Source organism: Panulirus ornatus, chromosome 42 (genome assembly GCF_036320965.1).
Source record: "Panulirus ornatus isolate Po-2019 chromosome 42, ASM3632096v1, whole genome shotgun sequence".
Classification (NCBI taxonomy): domain Eukaryota; kingdom Metazoa; phylum Arthropoda; class Malacostraca; order Decapoda; family Palinuridae; genus Panulirus; species Panulirus ornatus.
The window spans coordinates 17,149,098-17,173,911 of record NC_092265.1 but is presented as its reverse complement, the minus strand read 5'-3'; the positions used below and the strand labels follow the sequence as shown (position 1 = coordinate 17,173,911).

The 24,814-nt window shown below is 40.8% G+C and overlaps 1 protein-coding gene across 5 annotated transcripts in view; it reads right to left on the bottom strand.

Moving 5' to 3' along the window:
• LOC139761944 (hexosaminidase D-like) overlaps nucleotides 1–24,814 on the bottom strand; it is a 284,074-nt gene that overhangs the window by 160,563 nt on the left and 98,697 nt on the right. For all 5 annotated transcript variants that reach the window (XM_071686643.1, XM_071686648.1, XM_071686644.1 and 2 more), the window contains one exon: nucleotides 3,266–3,320. In XM_071686643.1, the coding sequence (XP_071542744.1) occupies nucleotides 3,266–3,320 (55 nt within the window). The remainder of the gene's footprint in view (nucleotides 1–3,265; nucleotides 3,321–24,814) is intronic.

Genomic DNA, 24,814 nt, shown 5'->3' with positions numbered 1-24,814 from the left:
CCCTCAACTGCCACATTACTCACCTTTGCATTCAAATCACCCATCACTATAACCCGGTCGCGTGCATCAAAACCACTAACACACTCATTCAGCTGCTCTCAAAACACTTGCCTCTCATGATCTTTCTTCTCATGCCCAGGTGCATATGCACCAATAATCACCCACCTCTCTCCGTCAACTTTCAGTTCTACCCATATTAATCGAGAATTTACTTTCTTACATTCTATCACATACTCCCACAACTCCTGTTTCAGGAGTACTGCTACTCCTTCCCTTGCTCTTGTCCTCTCACTAACCCCTGACTTTATTCCCAAGACATTCCCAAACCACTCTTCCCCTTTACCATTGAGCTTCGTTTCATTCAGAGCCAAAACATCCAGGTTCCTTTCCTCAAACATACTACCTATCTCTCCTTTTTTCACATCTTGGTTACATCCACACACATTTAGACACCCCAATCTGAGTCTACGAGGAGGATGAGCACTCCCCGCGTGACTCCTTCTGTTTCCCATTTTTTAGAAAGTTAAAATACAAGATGGGGAGGATTTCTGGCCCCCCGCTCCCGTCCCCTCTAGTCGCCTTCTACGACACGTGAGGAATGCGATAGAAATATTCTTTCACCCCTATCCTCAGGGATAATATATATATATATATATATATATATATATATATATATATATATATATATATATATATATATATATATATATATATATATATATTTTTTTTTTTTTTTTTTTTTCCAGAAGAAGGAACAGAGGGGGCCAGGTGAGGATATTCCAAAAAAGGCCCAGTCCTCTGTTCTTAACGCTTCCTCGCTAATGCGGGAAATGGCGAATAGTTTAAAAGAAGAAAAAAAAAAAAATATATATATATATATATATATATATATATATATATATATATATATATATATATATATATATATATATATATATTTCTTTTGTGTGATCGGGGCCTGAACATGCAGGAGGGTGAAAGGAGGGCAAGGAATAGAGTGAATTGGAGCGATGTGGTGTACAGGGGTTGACATGCTGTCAGTGGATTGAATCAAGGCATGTGAAGCGTCTGGGGTAAACCATGGAAAGCTGTGTAGGTATGTATATTTGCGTGTGTGGACGTATGTACATGTGTATGGGGGGGGGGTTGGGCCATTTCTTTCGTCTGTTTCCTTGCGCTACCTCGCAAACGCGGGAGACAGCGACAAAGTATAAAAAAAAAAAAAAAAAAAAAAAAATATATATATATATATATATATATATATATATATATATATATATATATATATATATACACACATACATACATACATATACACACCTACACACACATACACACACACACACATATATATATATATACATATGAAAAATGTAAGAAATGAGTCATACATACATTAAATAACCTTACCAACCAGTCAACAATACAGTCACCCCCTTTTTTTATGAATTCCACTGCAATACCATCCAAACCCACTGCCTTGCCGGCTTTCATCTTCCACAAAGCTTTTACTACCTCTTCTCTGTTTACCAAATCATTCTCCCTAACCCTCTCACTTTGCACACCACCTCAACCAAAACACCCTATATCTGCCAGTCTATCATCAAACACATTCAACAAATCCTCAAAATACTCACTCCATCTCCTTCTCACATCACCACTACTTGTTCCCAGTAGGCCCCCTTCCTATTTGTTCCTTTGTCTTACACTCCATCCAAAACATCTTTTTATTCTCCCTAAAATTTAATGATACTCTCTCACCCCAACTCTCATTTGCCCTCTTTTTCGCCTCTTGCACCTACCTCTTGACCTCCTGCCTCTTTCTTTTATACATCTCCCACTCATTTCCATTATTTCCCTGCAAAAATCGCCCAAATGCCTCTCTCTTCTTTTTCACTAATAATCTTACTTCTTCATCCCACCACTCACTACCCTTTCTAATCTGCCCACCTCCCACACTTCTCATGCCACAAGCATCCTTTGTGCAAGCCATCACTGCTTCCCTAAACACATCCCATTCCTTCCCCACTCCCCTTACATCCTTTGTTCTCACCTTTTTCCTTTCTGTACTCAGTCTCTCCTGGTACATCTTCACACAAGTCTCCTTCTCAAGCTCACTTACTCTCACCACTCTCTTCACCCAAACATTCTCTCTTCTTTTCTGAAAACCTCTACAAATCTTCACCTTCGCCTCCACAAGATAATGATCAGACATCCCTCCAGTTGCACCTCTCAGGACATTAACATCCAAAAGTCCCTTTCTCACGCCTATCAATTAACACATAATCCAATAATGCTCTCTGGCCATCTCTCCTACACACATAAGTATACTTATGTATATCTCTCTTTTTAAACCAGGTACTCCCAATCACCAGTCCTTTTTCAGCACATAAATCTACAAGCTCTTCTCCATTTCCATTTACAACACTGAACATCCCATGTACACCAATTATTCCCTCAACTGCCACATTATTCACCTTTGCATTCAAATCTCCCATCACTATAACCAGGTCTCGTGCATCAAAACTACTAACACACTCACTCAGCTGCTCTAAAATCACTTGCCTCTCATGATCTTTCTTCTCATGCCCAGGTGCATATGCACCAATAATCATCCATCTCTCTCCATCCACTTTCAGTTTTACCCATATCAATCTAGAGTTTACTTTCTTACACTCTATCACATACTCCCACCACTCCTGTTTCAAGAGTAGTTCAACATAATATATATATATAAACATGTGTTCAATCCCCTCAATTGAATTAACATACAGAACTAGTAAGATAGGCCCAACAAAATGTAATGAGGATGGTGACAGAATTAAATGATATGAGTTTAGAAGTAAAGGAAGTCTTTACCATGATGATAATGGAATAAAGAGAGATCATGGAAAACACAATGACAACCTTTGTATTCCTACCAGAGGGCCATAACCCACTTCTCAAAAAATCCTAATCGATACTGGGACAAAGATACAGAGCATGAAAATGGACATTAGGAAGGATGAGAAAAAAGATATCTTCAGTATTAGTAATGGCAGTATGGAAAAAGCTTAGATTAGAGAAAGTACATGCAGACAGCATCATGAAACACTAACTTATGAAATAGAGATCTAAAAATATAAAGCCCTTTCCTCGTATGCAAAAACAGGCAAATGCAGTGACACAAAAAGATACCAACTAAAGCAATCTTTTTTCTAATGAATTAATAACTTACTAATGATGAAGGTGGTTACAGCAGTATAAAAGATTTCTTCCATCTTACCTGTTCTAAGTAGTTGATTCTTGGTGGTGCTCCCTTCAGATCAAGATGGACCAATCTGGCACAGCAAAAGAGCTAATATCAATATTTTTTCATCTACCCTCTCATAATGTAATATCTCTTATTCTATGTATAATAAATCATGTGAGACAGTTTTAATAAGTGATGATACATCTACATTCACAATAAGGAAGCTCATACACTATCCTTCTACAGTCAACCTTTCTAATTAACATGGTACAGAATGTCATGGATGACCCTAAGGATTATACCAGATGAAATCTCTTAAAAACAAAACCTTTGAGCTTGTGAAAAGTATGTTTTCAGCTACAATCCTTACTGTACCTTAATTTTGGAAATATTCCCAAAAAGCTATCAAAGCCATATGGCTGACATTGGTAAGATAGCCAAACATCAAAAACAATGCCACAGCCATACTTAATGCAGGCAAAATTTGTTTAACTATAATGCATCCAGATGGACAGTGTGACAAAACTTCTCAAAAATACTACTGTAATCACCTCTGGGGAAGGTAAGCTAGATGCACATGCAGTGAAAGGCAATTAATAATTCTAGCAAAACAAAAAAAAAATGCTTTTCACAAGCTCAAAGCTGACTTTCTGAATAAATCCCACATTCACCTTTTATCCATGTAGTCATACCATTGTAAACTAGAGGGGAGGGGGTTCTATCAGCAGGAAAGGACTCTAAGGACACCTAAAGCAGAATCAAAATCTCCATTTACTCATGACTGTAAGATGACAATCTAGAAGAGCATTCTCTTTGCTGAGGTATCATCACAGTGCAAGTTTTCCAAGGACATCACCATTTTATGAAGTTAGATGGTTTTGCCTGACATACATGGAAATCAAAAAGCCCTCCTTCATAATGGAATCCTCTTCCCCAATAGAGCTGACTGCAGTGAATCCCTGGTTGGTGGATTTTGAATATTTCTTCATATTCATCATAAAACTCCAGCTTTATCCCTAATGAAAGCAATCTAATAATACACAAATGCAATAAATGGGGAAAAATTTTACAAATGATATACAGTAACCAATCAACATTCATAACAGCACAAAAACACTGAAGCATGGAAAGACAGGTCAATGCCTCCTTTCTTGATTCAACTCATTCATAAAACAGCCGCTGAGAACCAAATTTCTGAATCCAGGGAATTCTCAAGCCACCTACTGTGAAATGCCCATACTAATGAGTGTATCAAATGTACAATGACCTTCAGTCTGACATGGGATAACTTCAAAAAGGAAGTTCCCATGGATTCTCTGCATTTCTGTAACTGTTTTGGGAGCCATGATTGATTCAACTAGACTGGAACTGTTAGCAAAACCTGACTTGAGTAATGGATATCTTCAAAAAACACTAAAACACCATGGAAAAACTGGTAAAGGCACCTCCATCAACCCTTTCTTTATGGCAGTCCTATGATATTTGCTGTGCACTCTATGGAGAACATTTTCAAAAATTCTAAGAAGACTATCTCCACTTAAGTGGTTGTCAAGTTGCACTCCTCTGACCCAGGTAGCTGTCTTTTCTTTCTGCTTCACTAAAAGTGGACTACTGGCACTCTGTCCACAAACATGCAATCTCTCCTTATCACATGTAATACTTGACAATACTTAACTCACACAACTCATTATTCGCAACTGTAGATATTCCTTCAGCCTTTTGGCAAAATGGTAGGAGCAGTGGACAAAAGTAGAAGGTAGGAATATTAATGCAGGAGCATTAAGTAATAACATTAAGTAGAAGCAGTATGCAGGAGCATTAGATAAAGTAGCCATTAGGAATATTAGGTAGGAGCCTTTGCAAACACTGCATCAAACTTGCCATCTGCCAGTGGCCTGTTAAGCGTGAGGCATAAAGGCTAAGAAGCAGCATGAGTTATTTAGTCATGGAGACTTTGTTGCTATGGCCACCCCTCTGAGGGAGTTCCCATTGGAATAGGCATCAGAGATATAGATAGCTAAATAGAAAATGATATACAACTCATCCTGGTAATAGACTTTTGATATTGCTATGCATCAAAGTTTAAGAAGCAGCACTGGAGTTCACTAGTTATGGAGACTAATGCCGTGGCCACCTCCTTGAGGGAGTTCCAGTTGTGAACAGACAGCAGAGATATAGATAAAGTGGATGGAGAGAGATGGGTGATTATTGGTGCTTATGCACCTGGGCATGAGGAGAAAGATCATGAGAGGCAAGTGTTTTGGGAGCAGCTGAGTGAGTGTGTTAGTAGTTTTGATGCATGAGACCGGGTTATAGTGATGGGTGATTTGAATGCAAGGGTGAGTAATGTGGCAGTTGAGGGAATAACTGGTTTACATGGGGTGTTCAGTGTTGTAAATGTAAATGGTGAAGAGCTTGTAGATTTATGTGCTGAAAAAGGACTGGTGATTGGGAATACAAGGTTAAAAAAGAGACATATACATAAGTATACGTATGTATGTAGGACAGATGGCTGGAGAGCACTATTGGATTATGTGTTAATTGATAGGCGTGCAAAAGAGACTCTTTTGGATGTTAATGTGCTGAGAGGTGCAACTGGAGGGATGTCTGATCATTATCTTGTGGAGGCAAAGGTGAAGATTTGTAGAGGTTTTCAGAAAAGAAGAGAGAATGTTTGGGTGAAGAGAGTGGTGAGAGTAAGTGAGATTCGGAAAGAGACTTGTGTGAGGAAGTACCAGAAGACTGAGTACAGAATGGAAAAAGGTGAGAACAAAGGACGTAAGGGGAGTGGGGGAGGAATGGGATGTATTTAAGGAAGCAGTGATGGCTTGCACAAAGGATGCTTGTGGCATGAGAAGCATGGGAGGTGGACAGATTAGAAAGGGTAGTGAGATGTGGGATGAAGAAGTAACATAATTAGTGAAAGCAAAGAGAGAGGTATTTGGACAATTTTTGCAGGGAAATAATGCAAATGACTGGGAGATGTATAAAACAATGAGGCAGGAGGTCAAGAGAAGGGTGCAAGAGGTGAAAAAGAGGGCAAATGAGAGTTGGGGTGACAGTATCATTAAATTTTAGAGAGAATAAAAAGATGTTTTGGAAGGAAGTAAAGTGCATAAGACAAAGGAACAAATGGGAACATCAGTAAAGGGGGCTAATGGGGAAGTGACAAGTAGTGGTGATGTGAGGAGATGGAGTGAGTATTTTGAAGGTTTGTTGAATGTGTTTGATGAAGGAGTGGTAGATATAGGGTGTTTTGGTTGAGGTGATGTGCAAAGTGAGAGGGTTAGGGAAAATCATTTGGTAAACAGAGAAGAGGTAGTAAAAGCTTTGCGGAAGATGAAAGCTGGCAAGGCAGCGGGCTTGGATGGTATTGCAGTGGAATTTATTGAAAAAGGGGGTGACTGTATTGTTGACTGGTTGGTAAGGTTATTTAATGTATGTATGACTCATGGTGAGGTGCCTGAGGATTGGCAGAATGCTTGCATAGTGCCACTGTACAAAGGCAAAAGGGATAAAAGTGAGTGCTCAAATTACAGAGGTATAAGTTTGTTGAGTATTCCTGGGAAATTATACGGGAGGGTATTGACTGAGAGGGTGAAGGCATGTACAGAGCATCAGATTGGGGAAGAGCAGCGTAGTTTCAGAAGTGGCAGAGGATGTATGGATCAGGTGTTTGCTTTGAAGAATGTATGTGAGAAATACTTAGAAAAGCAAATGGATTTGTATATAGCATTTACGGATCTGGAGAAGGCATATGATAGAGTTGATAGAGATGCTCTATGGAAGGTATTAAGAATATATGGTGTGGGAGGCAAGTTGTTAGTAGCAGTGAAAAGTTTTTATGAAGAATGTAAGGCATGTGTACGAGTAGCAAGAGAGGAAAGTGACTGGTTCTCAGTGAATGTTGGTTTGTGGCAGGGGTGCATGATGTCTCCATGGTTGTTTAATTTGTTTATGGATGGGGTTGTTAGGAAGGTGAATGCAAGAGTTTTGGAAAGAGGGGCAAGTATGCAATCTGTTGTGGATGAGAGAGCTTGGGAAGTGAGTCAGTTGTTGTTCACTGATAATATAGCGCTGGTGGCTGATTTGGGTGAGAAACTGCAGAAGCTGGTGACTGAGTTTGGTAAAGTGTGTGAAAGAAGAAAGTTAAGAGTGAATGTGAATAAGAGTAAGGTTATTAGGTTCAGCAGGGTTGAGGGACAAGTCAATTGAGAGGTAAGTTTGAATGGAGAAAAATTGGAGGAAGTGGAGTGTTTTAGATATCTGGGAGTGGATTTGGCAGTGGATGGAAGCATGGAAGCGGAAGTGAATCAAAGGGTGGGGGAGGGAGCGAAAGTTCTGGGAGCATTGAAAAATGTATGGAAGTCGAGAACATTATCTTGGAAAGCAAAAATGGGTATGTCTGAAGGAATAGTGGTTCCAGCAATGTTATATGGTTGCGAGGCGTGGGCTATAGATAGAGTTGTGTGGAGGAGGGTGGATGTGCTGGAAATGAGATGTTTGAGGACAATATGAGGTATGAGATGGTTTGATCGAGTAAGTAATGAAAGGGTAAGAGAGATGTGTGGTAATAAAAAGAGTGTGGTTGAGAGAGCAGAAGAGGGTGTTCTGAAGTGGTTTGGTCACATGGAGAGAATGAGTGAGAAAAGATTGACAAAGAGGATATATGTGTCAAAGGTGGAGGGAATGAGCAGAAGTGGGAGGCCAAATTGGAGGTGGAAAGATGGAGTGAAAAAGATTTTGAGTGAGGGTGAAAGGCATGCAAGGAATAGAGTGAATTGGAACGATATGGTATACCAGGGTTGACGTGCTGTCAATGGATTGAACCAGGGAATGTGAAGCATCTGGGGTAAACCATGGAAAGTTCTGTGGGGTCTGGATGTGGAAAGGGAGCTGTGGTTTCGGTGCATTATACATGACAGCTAGAGACTGAGTGTGAAGGAATGTGGCCTTTGTTGTCTTTTCCTAGCGCTACCTCGCGCACATGCAGGGGAGGGGGTTGTCATTTCATGTGTGGCAGGGTGGTGATGGGAATGAATAAGGGCAGACAGTATCTATTATGTACATTTGTATATATGTATATGTCTGTGGGTGTATATATATGTATACGTTGAAGTGTATAGGCATGTATATGTGCGTGTGTGGACGTGTATGTATATACGTGTGTATGTGGGTGGGTTGGGCCATTCTTTCGTCTGTTTCCTTGCGCTACCTTACTAACGCGGGAGACAGCGACAAAGTATAATATAAGATAATAAGAGTATACAACTTAGCCACAATGAATAGTTCTCTTCCAACTCAAATGAGTACACTGCATTGTGCATACGAACATATAGGACAGGAGACCCATAAATTAAGAATTTCTGACTGGCAGCAGTTGCAACTGAAGTCCACGTCAGGACCAAAGTTCAAACAACTACATTCATAAGACAAAATCTCAGTTCAGTCACCATTATGTCCAAACATAGTTTAAAGTACATCAATCATGGCATGTTGGGTTCCTCTTATGCAAGATGCTTCCAGGATCAGAAGTCACTTGTAAATGAAGTGAAACAAAAGTGTCCATGACCAAAAAGTTCAAGAATGAGCCAGTCTTTATCTTTTGAGACATAACATCATAGACATGTTGTTTAAGGAAAGACATACATAAGTGACTTCCTTCATCTTTCCTTGTGAATTACTTGTGCTGTCAATAATTCTTATATAAACTGTACATCATTATGAGCCAAGGTCCAAAATCTGAACACGTCCCCTGGCCCCTACTTCCTAGGTGTCTAGATTCCTGTTTTTTAGATGGGCACCTACAGAAATTCTTAGCAATGCCAGAGGTACCCTCCACCTGACTTTTGGCTAAATCCTTGCTGCTACTACAATCTTATACCATTTGTCTTAGCTTCATTATGACAAAAAAATATTCTTTTTTCTTCTTGTTTGCATGAATTCCTAACCATGAACTCATCTGCTCAAATAAAAAGGTTGTCTACCAAACTTGAAAGGATTTCCAAGCTGAAGAGACCTAAAGCCCTCTCCATCAGCATATCATCTTAAGTAAATTCACCTGTGCATTACCAGAACTCAATCTGAAGGTCTAGCTAAGGACACTACCTGATATCTCTGTTTCATATCTCTTCTGCTCTGGCATACAGCCTGAAAAGAACAGGGGGGTCTGTTGTTGTTTCCACTTCTTTGTTTTCACTATTTGGAAAGGAAAATGCCTTGATTTCCATTATCTAAAATAAAGCTAAACCTATTTTCTTTCCTAATATTCCCAGAGCTCCCAATACCTCTGGGCCAAGTCTTCCTATTGCAGCCAATCATCCCAATTAGTTCCTTTTCTTTTCTTAGGAATAAAACAAGCACAACTGTCATCAAATTTTAAAAAATCTGGGTGCTCTATTTGTACCAAAAAAGTGACCTTCATTGGAAAGCTTAGTTACCAACTTTAATGTTAGAAAAGTCTTATTTGACACTTTGTCTTCAAAACCTAAAAATATGTCTCCTTCAAACTAATGGAAACCACCTATAAGTCCTTTAACAATTTGACCACTATAATTCAAGAAAACAGGTTTACAAAGAATGTAAGACATATCAGGGGGCCAAAAAATACAGTCCCCTAAAAAGCAAGAAAATGGTAGACTATGAAATAATGTGCCCCTAACCCCAACTGATTAAAATGTCAAATCTCTCTATCAACTTCACAATACCACAGGTGCATTTTGACACCAAATGAAACCCAGTGCTGAACTGGAGAAATAGTTTCTGATATATTTCTGAGAACAAGTTGTAGGTTGGACAGCTATCCAAAGTGGTTATACATTATTTTACACTGTGCAGACTTTAGGTATTCTTTAATGTTAACAGAATATGTTTTCTTTCCTAATACAATGGACACACTTATACTTAAAAGTTATCATCAGGGAGCCACATAATGAGACAACTGATGAGCAAACTCAATTCTTTAGATGCTATATATAAAAACCATCAGCCTGTTTCCACTTGATAAAGGTGAAGATAACATAAGATTATGTTAAGACTCATTTGCCATTCATAAAGTCCAATTATTGCAGCACTGTTACTTCAACACAGATGCTAAGTAGTCTTCACATCCACTGTGAGTCTTAAAAAAGTCAAGTAAAAGAACAGAATTTCAGTCTGTACAAATGGTGGAAACTGGACAGAATGTCCAGGAAACTAAATATTCAAGGTTTGCTAGGTGCCATTGATCATATCAATCGAATTTCCAACACAGACCAAGAAATGTAGGGATACATCAAAGACTTTCCATCAAATCTTGTCAAATGTATATCTTATCAGTTTCTACAAGTTTTACAACAAAGTTCAAGAAGAAATTAAATCTGTTCATTCAACATATTGTAACTGTGCATTAACTTGTGCTAAACATGTTCTAAGCCACCAGTTATGTATAAAAAGAGACAAGATATTCCAAGAATCACAAATTAACAAATAGATATCATACAGACCCAGCTAAAAAATGATGCAAAATGCCAAAAGCAATAATTAATGTGACAACCAGAGACATACATGCAATGGAGCATGCTGGTCCATTCTCCAGCAGCAAATACTTGTTTGACTGCAGTCACTGAGAAAACACTGTTGTGTAGGTGGTCATCAGCTGTGTGTGGTTTTGGCCAGTATTCACTGATAATGATACAAAAAATATGCCCTACTGTAGAATGCATCATGGTCAGGAATGCTAACTGCTACACCACAGAGGTTCCCTTCACTGACATTCCCGTTTCTTGTCTTGTTTTGCCTCATACAATTAACCTCCTTCTAAAGCATCTTATTCTCCCTGAAGTATGCTGATCCTCACTCATCCCAACTCTCAATTGCCTTCTATTTCAGCTCCTAACACCTTCCTCTTGATCTCCTGCTGCTTTCTCTTGTACATATCCTGATCACTTGTATTCCTTCCTTGTTCTCATACACATCTCTTTTTTCTTTCACTCACAAGTTTACTTCATCAACCCACCACTCACTACCCTTTCCCAGGGGCTACAAAGTTTCTTTTGAGACCCCTTTATGAAAATTTTCATAATTTCTGTTCAGTGTTCACTTTACATGTGCTTTAAGAATATTCTAAGTAGGCTCACAATATATGCAAACATTTTCTGAGATTGAATGGAGAAAAACTGGAGGAAGTGAAGTGTTTTAGATATCTGGGAGTGGATCTGTCAGCGGATGGAACCATGGAAGCGGAAGTGGATCATAGGGTGGGGGAGGGGGCGAAAATTTTGGGAGCCTTGAAAAATGTGTGGAAGTCGAGAACATTATCTCGGAAAGCAAAAATGGGTATGTTTGAAGGAATAGTGGTTCCAACAATGTTGTATGGTTGCGAGGCGTGGGCTATGGATAGAGTTGTGCGCAGGAGGATGGATGTGCTGGAAATGAGATGTTTGAGGACAATGTGTGGTGTGAGGTGGTTTGATCGAGTAAGTAACGTAAGGGTAAGAGAGATGTGTGGAAATAAAAAAGAGCGTGGTTGAGAGAGCAGAAGAGGGTGTTTTGAAATGGTTTGGGCACATGGAGAGAATGAGTGAGGAAAGATTGACCAAGAGGATATATGTGTCGGAGGTGGAGGGAACGAGGAGAAGAGGGAGACCAAATTGGAGGTGGAAAGATGGAGTGAAAAAGATTTTGTGTGATCGGGACCTGAACATGCAGGAGGGTGAAAGGAGGGCAAGGAATAGAGTGAATTGGAGCGATGTGGTATACAGGGGTTGACGTGCTGTCAGTGGATTGAATCAAGGCATGTGAAGCGTCTGGGGTAAACCATGGAAAGCTGTGTAGGTATGTATATTTGCGTGTGTGGACGTGTGTATGTACATGTGTATGGGGGGGGGTTGGGCCATTTCTTTCGTCTGTTTCCTTGCGCTACCTCGCAAACGCGGGAGACAGCGACAAAGTATAAAAAAAAAAAAAAAAAAGAAAAAATTTCTGAGATACCAGAAATTCCTGGGCCCCCTTATGGACCCTTGGGCCCAAGTATGATGCACCCACTGCACCCCCTCTCATTGGCCGTGCTCACCATCTCCTATTTTCTAAATGCCACAAACTTTTCTCACGCATGCCAACACTGCTACCCTAAAATCAATCCATTCCTCACTCAACCCCTAGCTTTCTTTACTCTCACCTTTTGTCATTCTACACACAATCTCTCCAGGCATTTCTTCCAATAAATCTCTCTTCCAATCTCACTTAGTTTCACCAACCTCTTCTCACCCATATCCTTTCCTCTTTTCTGAAAACCTCAACAAATAAGACTTCCCATTAGCTGCCCCTCTCAGCATATACACATCCATGAGTCTCTCTTTTGCACTGCAATCAATTACTAAGTAATCCAATTATCTCTTACCATCTATCCTACTCACCCACATGTACTTGAGTATGTCCCTCTTTTTTGAATCAATCCACTTTCAGCACACAAATCCACAAGTTGTTCACCATTTCCATTCACCTTACAGGATACCCCATGCCCCCATATGATACACTCAAAAGTCACATTACTCACCTTCACATTTAAATCACACATCACTATTATCTGGTCTCTTGCGTTAAACTGCTGATGCACTCACTCAGCTGCTCCCAAGGCATTCCTTCTTTTTGCTGTCATGAGCATAAATACTAATAATCACCCACCTCTCATAAACCATTTTCATTTTTACCTACATCAGTCTGAAGCTCACTTCCTTACACTCTATATCTCTGATGCCTGTTCCAATTGGAACTCCCTCAAAGGGGTGGCCATGGCAACAAAGACTCCACAAATAAAGAACTCCAATATTGCTTCTTAGCATTTGGTGCCTCACCCTTAACAGGCAACCAGCAGAGGGCAACTCTAGCGCAATGTTTGCAGAGGCTCCTGCCTAATGTTCCTAATGACTACTTCTATCTAATGCTCCTACCAACTACTTCTTCCTAATGTTTCTGCATAATGCTCCTGCCTGAATGTCCTTACTTACTACTTCTATTTACTGCTCCTACCATTTTGCCAAAAGCCAAGGCTAGCGCATAGTGCTCACTGCAGGAAAATCTAGAGTTATGAAGAACAAGCTGTGTGAGTTAAGTGGTGTCAAGTGATACAAGTGACAAGTAGAGATTGTATGTTTGTAGAAACAATGCCAGTAGTCCACATGTTAGTGAGGTAAAAATAAAAGACAGATACCTGAGTCAGAGGAATGCAACTTGACAATCACTTAAGTGTTGGTGCATAGTACTGGTAATAAACCTCCCTGGTAGTTGGCTGCCAATGAACTACTATCTTACACTCTTTTATACATTCCCACGAATCCTGCTTAAACATTAAAGCTTCCCTTGCCTTAGCACTTGTCCTATCACTAACCCCTGACTTTATCCCTAAGTTATTCCCAAACCATTTTTCCCTTTACCTTTGAGGTTCATTTCCTTAAACACACTATATCTCTTTTATTCTCATCTTGGTTATATCCTCACACATTCAGACACCCTATCCTGAGCGTGTGAGGAGGATGAGTGCTTCTTAATTGGCTCCTTCTTCTATTCCACCTTTTAAAAATCTAAAAATAAAAGGAGGGTCCAGCCCCTCTACTCTTTCCCTTCTTAGTTGCCCTCTATGATATGCAAGGAACACAGATGAAGATATAATTTTCCCTGCCCAAACGGTAAATTCCTAAAAATGTCACATAACTGATAAGACAATTATCATTCTTATCATTATCATTATCATTATCATAATCATTATTGTTATTATCATTGTCATTATCATCATTATCATTATTATTATTACTATTATTATCATTATCATTACTATCATTATCATTATACTTAATTGCTGTTTCCCGCATCAGTGAAGTAGCACCAGGAAACAGACGAAGAATGGCTCATCCACTCATTTACAAATACGTAAACATAAACATCCATACACAAACATATACATATATATACATATATATGCAAGCAAATGGAATATATATATATATATATATATATATATATATATATATATATATATATATATATATATATATATATATATATATTTTTTTTTTTTTTTTTTTTTTTTCAAACTATTCGCCATTTCCCGCGTTAGCGACGTAGCGTTAAGAACAGAGAACTGGGCCACTGAGGGAATATCCTCACCTGGCCCCCTTCTCTGTTCCTTCTTTTGGAAAATTAAAAAAAAAAAAAAAAATTGAGAGGGGAGCATTTCCAGCCCCCCCGCTCCCTCCCCTTTTAGTCGCCTTCTACAACACGTAGGGGATACGTGGGAAGTATTCTTTCTCCCCATCCCCAGGGATAATATATATATATATATATATATATATATATATATATATATATATATATATATATATATATATATATATATATATATATATATATTTTTTTTTTTCAAACTATTCGCCATTTCCCGCGTTAGCGAGTTGGCGTTAAGAACAGAGGACTGGGCCTTTTTTGGAATATCCTCACCTGGCCCCCTCTGTTCCTTCTTTAGGAAAATTAAAAAAAAAAAAAAAAAAGAGACGGGAGGATTTCCAGCTCCCCGCTCCCTTCCCTTTTAGTCGCCTTCTACGACACGCAGGGAATCATGGGAAGTATTCTTAATCCCCTATCCCCAGGGATAATATATATATATATATATATATATATATATATATATATATATATATATATATATATATATATATATATATATATATATATCTTTTTTTTTTTTTTTTTTTTTATACTTTGTCGCTGTCTCCTGCGTTTGCGAGGTAGCGCAAGGAAACAGACAAAAGAAATGGCCCAACCCCCCCATACACATGTATATACATATGTCCACACACGCAAATATACATACCTACACAGCTTTCCATGGTTTACCCCAGACGCTTCACATGCCTTGATTCAATCCACTGACAGCACGTCAACCCCGGTATACCACATCGCTCCAATTCACTCTATTCCTTGCCCTCCTTTCACCCTCCTGCATGTTCAGGCCCCGATCACACAAAATCTTTTTCACTCCATCTTTCCACCTCCAATTTGGTCTCCCTCTTCTCCTCGTTCCCTCCACCTCCGACACATATATCCTCTTGGTCAATCTTTCCTCACTCATTCTCTCCATGTGCCCAAACCACTTCAAAACACCCTCTTCTGCTCTCTCAACCACGCTCTTTTTATTTCCACACATCTCTCTTACCCTTACGTTACTCACTCGATCAAACCACCTCACACCACACATTGTCCTCAAACATCTCATTTCCAGCACATCCATCCTCCTGCGCACAACTCTATCCATAGCCCACGCCTCGCAACCATACAACATTGTTGGAACCACTATTCCTTCAAACATACCCATTTTTGCTTTCCGAGATAATGTTCTCGACTTCCACACATTCTTCAAGGCTCCCAGAATTTTCACCCCCTCCCCCACCCTATGATCCACTTCCGCTTCCATGTTTCCATCCGCTGCCAGATCCACTCCCAGATATCTAAAACACTTCACTTCCTCCAGTTTTTCTCCATTCAAACTCACCTCCCAATTGACTTGACCCTCAACCCTATGTACCTAATAACCTTGCTCTTATTCACATTTACTCTTAACTTTCTTCTTTCACACACTTTACCAAACTCCGTCACCAGCTTCTGCAGTTTCTCACATGAATCAGCCACCAGCGCTGTATCATCAGCGAACAACAACTGACTCACTTCCCAAGCTCTCTCATCCCCAACAGACTTCATCCTTACCCCTCTTTCCAAAACTCTTGCATTCACCTCCCTAACAACCCCATCCATAAACAAATCAAACAACCATGGAGACATCACACACCCCTGCCGCAAACCTACATTCACTGAGAACCAATCACTTTCCTCTCTTCCTACACGTACACATGCCTTGCATCCTCGATAAAAACTTTTCACTGCTTCTAACAACTTGCCTCCCACACCATATATTCTTAATACCTTCCACAGAGCATCTCTATCAACTCTATCATATGCCTTCTCCAGATCCATAAATGCTACATACAAATCCATTTGCTTTTTTAAGTGTTTCTCACATACATTCTTGAAAGCAAACACCTGATCCACACATCCTCTACCACTTCTGAAACCACACTGCTCTTCCCCAATCTGATGCTCTGTACATGCCTTCACCCTCTCAATCAATACCCTCCCATACAATTTGCCAGGAATACTCAACAAACTTATACCTTTGTAATTTGAGCACTCACTCTTATCCCCTTTGCCTTTGTACAATGGCACTATGCAAGCATTCCGCCAATCCTCAGGCACCTCACCATGAGTCATACATACATTAAATAACCTTGCCAACCAGTCAACAATACAGTCACCCCCTTTTTTAATAAATTCCACTGCAATACCATCCAAACCTGCTGCCTTGCCGGCTTTCATCTTCCGCAAAGCTTTTACTACCTCTTCTCTGTTTACCAAATCATTTTCCCTAATCCTATCACTTTGCACACCACCTCGACCAAAACACCCTATATCTGCCACTCTATCATTAAACACATTCCACAAACATTCAAAATACTCACCCCAACACCTTCTCACATCACCACTACTTGTTATCACCTCCCCATTTGTGCCCTTCACTGAAGTTCCCATTTGCTCCATTGTCTTACGCACTTTATTTACCTCCTTATTGTACAAAGGCAAAGGGATAAGAGTGAGTGCTCAAATTACAGAGGTATAAGTTTGTTGAGTATTCCTGGGAAATTATATGGGAGGGTATTGATTGAGAGGGTGAAGGCATGTACAGAGCATCAGATTGGGGAAGAGCAGTGTGGTTTCAGAAGTGGTAGAGGATGTGTGGATCAGGTGTTTGCTTTCAAGAATGTATGTGAGAAACACTTAAAAAAGCAAATGGATTTGTATGTAGCATTTATGGATCTGGAGAAGGCATATGATAGAGTTGATAGAGATGCTCTGTGGAAGGTATTAAGAATATATGGTGTGGGAGGCAAGTTGTTAGAAGCAGTGAAAAGTTTTTATCGAGGATGTAACGCATGTGTACGTGTAGGAAGAGAGAAATGTGATTGGTTCTCAGTGAATGTAGGTTTGCGGCAGGGTTGTATGATGTCTCCATGACTGTTTAATCTGTTTATGGATGGAGTTGTTAGGGAGGTGAATGCAAGAGTTTTGGAAAGAGGGGCAAGTATGAAGTCTGTTGTGGATGAGAAAGCTTGGGAAGTGAGTCAGTTGTTGTTCGCTGATGATACAGCACTGGTGGCTTGATTCATGTGAGAAACTGCAGAAGCTGGTGACTGAGTTTGGTAAAGTGTGTGAAAGAAGAAAGTTAAGAGTGAATGTGAATAAGAGCAAGGTTATTAGGTACAGTAGGGTTGAGGGTCAAGTCAATTGGGAGGTAAGTTTGAATGGAGAAAAAGTGGAGGAAGTAAAGTGTTTTAGATACCTGGGAGTGGATCTGGCAGCAGATGGAACCATGGAAGCAGAAGTGAATCATAGGGTGGGGGAGGGGGCGAAAATCCTGGGAGCATTGAAGAATGTGTGGAAGTCGAGAACATTATCTCGGAAAGCGAAAATGGGTATGTTTGAAGGAATAGTGGTTCCAACAATGTTGTATGGTCGCGAGGCGTGGGCTATGGATAGAGTTGTGCGCAGGAGGGTGGATGTGCTGGAAATGAGATGTGAAATGAGAAATGAAATGTGTGGTGTGAGGTGGTTTGATCGAGTAAGTAATGTAAGGGTAAGAGAGATGTGTGGAAATAAAAAGAGTGTGGTTGAGAGAGCAGAAGAGGGTGTTTTGAAATGGTTTGGGCACATGGAGAGAATGAGTGAGGAAAGATTGACCAAGAAGATATATGTGTCGGAGGTGGAGGGAACGAGGAGAAGTGGGAGACAAAATTGGAGGTGGAAAGATGGAATGAAAAAGATTTTGAGTGATCGGGGCCTGAACATGCAGGAGGGTGAAAGGCGGGCAAGGAATAAAGTGAATTAGATCGATGTGGTATACCGGGGTTGATGTGCTGTCAGTGGATTGAATCAGGGCATGTGAAGCGTCTGGGGTAAACCATGGAAAGTTGTGTGGGGCCTGGATGTGGAAAGGGAGCTGTGGTTTCGGGCATTATTGCATGACAGATGGAGACTGAGTGTGAACGAATGGGGCCTTTGTTATCTTTTCCTAGCACTACCTCGCACATATGAAGGGGAGGGGGATGGTATTCCATGTGTGGCGAGGTGGCGATGGGAATGAATAAAGGCAGGCAGTGTGAATTGTGTGCATGGGTATATATGTATGTGTCTGTGTGTGTATATATATATGTACATTGAGATATATGGGTGTGTAGGTTTGCGTGTGTGGACGTGTGTGTATATACATGTGAATGGGGGTGGGTTGGGCCATTTCTTTCTTCTGTTTCCTTGTGCTACCTCACAAATGCGGGAGACAGCGACAAAGCAAAATAAATGAATAAATACATATATATATTTTTTTTTTTTTTTTTTTTTGCTTTGTCGGTGTCTCCCACGTTTGCGAGGTAGTGCAAGGAAACAGACGAAAGAAATGGCCCAACCCACCCCCATACACATGCCTTGATTCAATCCACTGACAGCACGTCAACCCCGGTATACCACATCGCTCCAATTCACTCTATTGTTTGCCCTCCTTTCACCCTCCTGCATGTTCAGGCCCCGATCACACAAAATCTTTTTCACTCCATCTTTCCACCTCCAATTTGGTCTCCCTCTTCTCCTCATTCCCTCCACCTCCGACACATATATCCTCTTGGTCAATCTTTCCTCACTCATTCTCTCCATGTGACCAAACCATTTCAAAACACCCTCTTCTGCTCTCTCAACCACGCTCCTTTTATTTCCACACATCTCTCTTACCCTTACGTTACTTACTCGATCAAACCACCTCACACCACACATTGTCCTCAAACATCTCATTTCCAGCACATCCATCCTCCTGTGCACAACTCTATCCATAGTCCACGCCTCGCAACCATACAACATTGTTGGAACCACTATTCCTTCAAACATACCCATTTTTGCTTTCCGAGATAATGTTCTCGACTTCCACACATTCTTCAAGGCTCCCAGAATTTTCACCCCCTCCCCCACCCTATGATCCACTTCCGCTTCCATGGTTCCATCCGCTGCCAGATCCACTCCCAGATATCTAAAACACTTCACTTCCTCCAGTTTTTCTCCATTCAAACTCACCTCCCAATTGAATTGACCCTCAACCCTACTGTACCTAATAACCTTGCTCTTATTCACATTTACTCTTAACTTTCTTCTTTCACACACTTTACCAAACTCAGTCACCAGCTTCTGCAGTTTCTCACATGAATCAGCCACCAGCGCTGTATCATCAGCGAACAACAACTGACTCACTTCCCAAGCTCTCTCATCCCCAACAGACTTCATACTTGCCCCTCTTTCCAAAACTCTTGCATTCACCTCCCTAACAACCCCATCCATAAACAAATTAAACAACCATGGAGACATCACACACCCCTGCCGCAAACCTACATTCACTGAGAACCAATCACTTTCCTCTCTTACTACACGTACACATGCCTTACATCCTCGATAAAAACTTTTCACTGCTTCTAACAACTTGCCTCCCACACCATATATTCTTAATACCTTCCACAGAGCATCTCTATCAATTCTATCATATGCCTTCTCCAGATCCATAAATGCTACATACAAATCCATTAGCTTTTCTAAGTATTTCTCACATACATTCTTCAAAGCAAACACCTGAGCCACACATCCTCTACCACTTCTGAAACCACACTGCTCTTCCCCAATCTGATGCTCTGTACATGCCTTCACCCTCTCAATCAATACCCTCCCATATAATTTGCCAGGAATACTCAACAAACTTATACCTCTGTAATTTGAGCACTCACTCTTATCCCCTTTGCCTTTGTACAATGGCACTATGCACGCATTCTGCCAATCCTCAGGCACCTCACCATGAGTCATACATACATTAAATAACCTTACCAACCAGTCAACAATACAGTCACCCCCTTTTTTAATAAATTCCACTGCAATACCATCCAAACCTGCTGCCTTGCCGGCTTTCATCTTCCGCAAAGCTTTTACTACCTCTTCTCTGTTTACCAACTCATTTTCCCTAACCCTCGCACTTTGCACACCACCTCGACCAAAACACCCTATATCTGCCACTCTATCATCAAACACATTCAACAAACCTTCAAAATACTCACTCCATCTCCTTCTCACATCACCACTACTTGTTATCACCTCCCCATTTGCGCCCTTCACTGAAGTTCCCATTTGCTCCCTTGTCTTACGCACTTTATTTACCTCCTTCCAGAACATCTTTTTATTCTCCCTAAAATTTAATGATACTCTCTCACCCCAACTCTCATTTGCCCTTTTTTTCACCTCTTGCACCTTTCTCTTGACCTCCTGTCTCTTTCTTTTATATGTCTCCCACTCAATTTCATTTTTTCCCTGCAAAAATCGTCCAAATGCCTCTCTCTTCTCTTTCACTAATACTCTTACTTCTTCATCCCACCACTCACTACCCTTTCTAATCAACCCACCTCCCACTCTTCTCATGCCACAACCATCTTTAGCGCAATCCATCACTGATTCCCTAAATACATCCCATTCCTCCCCCACTCCCCTTACTTCCATTGTTCTCACCTTTTTCCATTCTGTACTCAGTCTCTCCTGGTACTTCCTCACCCAAGTCTCCTTCCCAAGCTCACTTACTCTCACCACCCTCTTCACCCCAACATTCACTCTTCTTTTCTGAAAACCCATACAAATCTTCACCTTAGCCTCCACAAGATAATGATCAGACACCCCTCCAGTTGCACCTCTCAGCACATTAACATCCAAAAGTCTCTCTTTCATGCGCCTGTCAATTAACATGTAATCCAATAACGCTCTCTGGCCATCTCTCCTACTTATATAAGTATACTTATGTATATCTCGCTTTTTAAACCAGGTATTCCCAATCATCAGTCCTTTTTCAGCACATAAATCTACAAGCTCCTCACCATTTCCATTTACAACACTGAACACCCCATGTATACCAATTATTCCCTCAACTGCCACATTACTCACCTTTGCATTCAAATCACCCAACACTATAACCCGGTCTCGTGCATCAAAACCACTAACACACTCATTCAGCTGCTCCCAAAACACTTGCCTCTCATGATCTTTCTTCTCATGCCCAGGTGCATATGCACCAATAATCACCCATCTCTCTCCATCAACTTTCAGTTTTACCCATATCAATCGAGAATTTACTTTCTTACATTCTATCACATACTTCCACAACTCCTGTTTCAGGAGTACTGCTACTCCTTCCCTTGCTCTTGTCCTCTCACTAACCCCTGACTTTACTCCCAAGACATTCCCAAACCACTCTTCCCCTTTACCCTTGAGCTTCATTTCACTCAGAGCCAAAACATCCAGGTTCCTTTCCTCAAACATACTACCTATCTCTCCTTTTTTCACATCTTGGTTACATCCACACACATTTAGGCACCCCAATCTGAGCCTTCGAGGAGGATGAGCACTCCCCGCGTGACTCCTTCCTCTGTTTCCCATTTTAGAAAGTTAAAAAAATACAAGGAGGGGAGGATTTCTGGCCCCCTGCTCCCGTCCCCTCTAGTCGCTTTCTACGACACGCGAGGAATGCGTGGGAAGTATTCTTTCACCCCTATCCCCAGGGATAATATACATATATATATACACATACACACACATACACACACACACGCACATATACACACACACACACATACATATATATACATGTGAAAAATGTAAGAAACAATTTAGAAAACTGAAACTTCTAGCTTGAAATGAAATGAAAAAACGAATGTCACATAATGGTTCAACCTCTGGCTATGGAAAGGAAATGTTTAATTTATTTACACAAACGTCAATAGTAGTTCTCATCAATTTAACCACTATATCAATAAGCTTCAATGTCTAAGCTACATTTTTTCCAATTTCACTATTTTCTTGTCAAAGCACCATGTATGAAAACTATCACTCCAGTAACACAACTATAAACATTTACTTCCCCTTTAAAAAAGTTCTGGGGAAGTCTGTCTCGATACACTGCGGGACACTCTACCACCTGGCGAGGTTTGTGTTGCAATGGTTCTTGATTCACAAACGTAGTAGCATCACTGGTGGGCCAAGGTAGTTCCGTTGGCGAAGAGGAGCTCATGAAACTTGTCAGAAAGCATGCTACTGCAGGCAGGAGTGAAGGCTGATGCAAACTGGTATCGCTCTGAATGATGTGATGGGGACGAGATGATCCTCTGACTCACGTCCGTTCACTTTCTTGACTCATAATGGACGGTGAGTATACTGAGGCATGAGGCAGGAGGCAGAGAGGACCTCCTATCACAGCTGGAATGTCGACTAGTCCTCTTCTTGAGTCCATATATATATATATATATATATATATATATATATATATATCTTTTTTTTATTATACTTTGTCGCTGTCTCCCGCGTTTGCGAGGTAGCGCAAGGAAACAGACGAAAGAAATGGCCCAACCCCCCCATACACATGTATATACATACGTCCACACACGCAAATATACATACCTACACAGCTTTCCATGGTTTACCCCAGTCGCTTCACATGCCTTGATTCAATCCACTGACAGCACGTCAACCCCGGTATACCACATCGCTCCAATTCACTCTATTCCTTGCCCTCCTTTCACCCTCCTGCATGTTCAGGCCCCAATCACTCAAAATCTTTTTCACTCCATCTTTCCACCTCCAATTTGGTCTCCCTCTTCTCCTCGTTCCCTCCACCTCCGACACATATATCCTCTTGGTCAATCTTTCCTCACTCATTCTCTCCATATGCCCAAACCACTTCAAAACACCCTCTTCTGCTCTCTCAACAACGCTCTTTTTATTTCCACACATCTCTCTTACCCTTACATTACTCACTCGATCAAACCACCTCACACCACACATTGTCCTCAAACATCTCATTTCCAGCACATCCATCCTCCTGCGCACAACTCTATCCATAGCCCACGCCTCGCAACCATACAACATTGTTGGAACCACTATTCCTTCAAACATACCCATTTTTGCTTTCCGAGATAATGTTCTCGACTTCCACACATTCTTCAAGGCCCCCAGAATTTTCGCCCCCTCCCCCACCCTATGATCCACTTCCGCTTCCATGGTTCCATCCGCTGCCAGATCCACTCCCAGATATCTAAAACACTTCACTTCCTCCAGATTTTCTCCATTCAAACTCACCTCCCAATTGACTTGACCCTCAACCCTACTGTACCTAATAACCTTGCTCTTATTCACATTTACTCTTAACTTTCTTCTTCCACACACTTTACCAAACTCAGTCACCAGCTTCTGCAGTTTCTCACATGAATCAGCCACCAGCGCTGCATCATCAGCGAACAACAACTGACTCACTTCCCAAGCTCTCTCATCCCCAACAGACTTCATACTTGCCCCTCTTTCCAAAACTCTTGCATCTACCTCCCTAACAACCCCATCCATAAACAAATTAAACAACCATGGAGACATCACACACCCCTGCCGTAAACCTACATTCACTGAGAACCAATCACTTTCCTCTTTTCCTACACATACACATGCCTTACATCCTCGATAAAAACTTTTCACTGCTTCTAACAACTTTCCTCCCACACCATATATTCTTAATACCTTCCACAGAGCATCTCTATCAACTCTATCATATGCCTTCTCCAGATCCATAAATGCTACATACAAATCCATTTGCTTTTCTAAGTATTTCTCACATACATTCTTCAAAGCAAACACCTGATCCACACATCCTCTACCACTTCTGAAACCACACTGCTCTTCCCCGATCTGATGCTCTGTACATGCCTTCACCCTCTCAATTAATACCCTCCCATATAATTTACCAGGAATACTCAACAAACTTATACCTCTGTAATTTGAGCACTCACTCTTATCCCCTTTGCCTTTGTACAATGGCACTATGCACGCATTCCGCCAATCCTCAGGCACCTCACCATGAGTCATACATACATTAAATAACCTTACCAACCAGTCAACAATACAGTCACCCCCTTTTTTAATAAATTCCACTGCAATACCATCCAAACCTGCTGTCTTGCCGGCTTTCATCTTCCGCAAAGCTTTCACTACCTCTTCTCTGTTTACCAAATAATTTTCCCTAACCCTCTCACTTTGCAAACCACCTCGACCAAAACACCCTATATCTGCCTGCCACTCAATCATCAAACACATTCAACAAACCTTCAAAATACTCACTCCATCTCCTTCTATCACCACTACTTGTTATCACCTCCCCATTTGCGCCCTTCACTGAAGTTCCCATTTGCTCCCTTGTCTTACGCACTTTATTTACCTCCTTCCAGAACATCTTTTTATTCTTTCTAAAATTTAATGATACTCTCTCACCCCAACTCTCATTTGCCCTTTTTTTCACCTCTTGCACCTTTCTCTTGACCTCCTGTCTCTTTCTTTTATACATCTCCCACTCAATTGCATTTTTTCCCTGCAAAAATCGTCCAAATGCCTCTCTCTTCT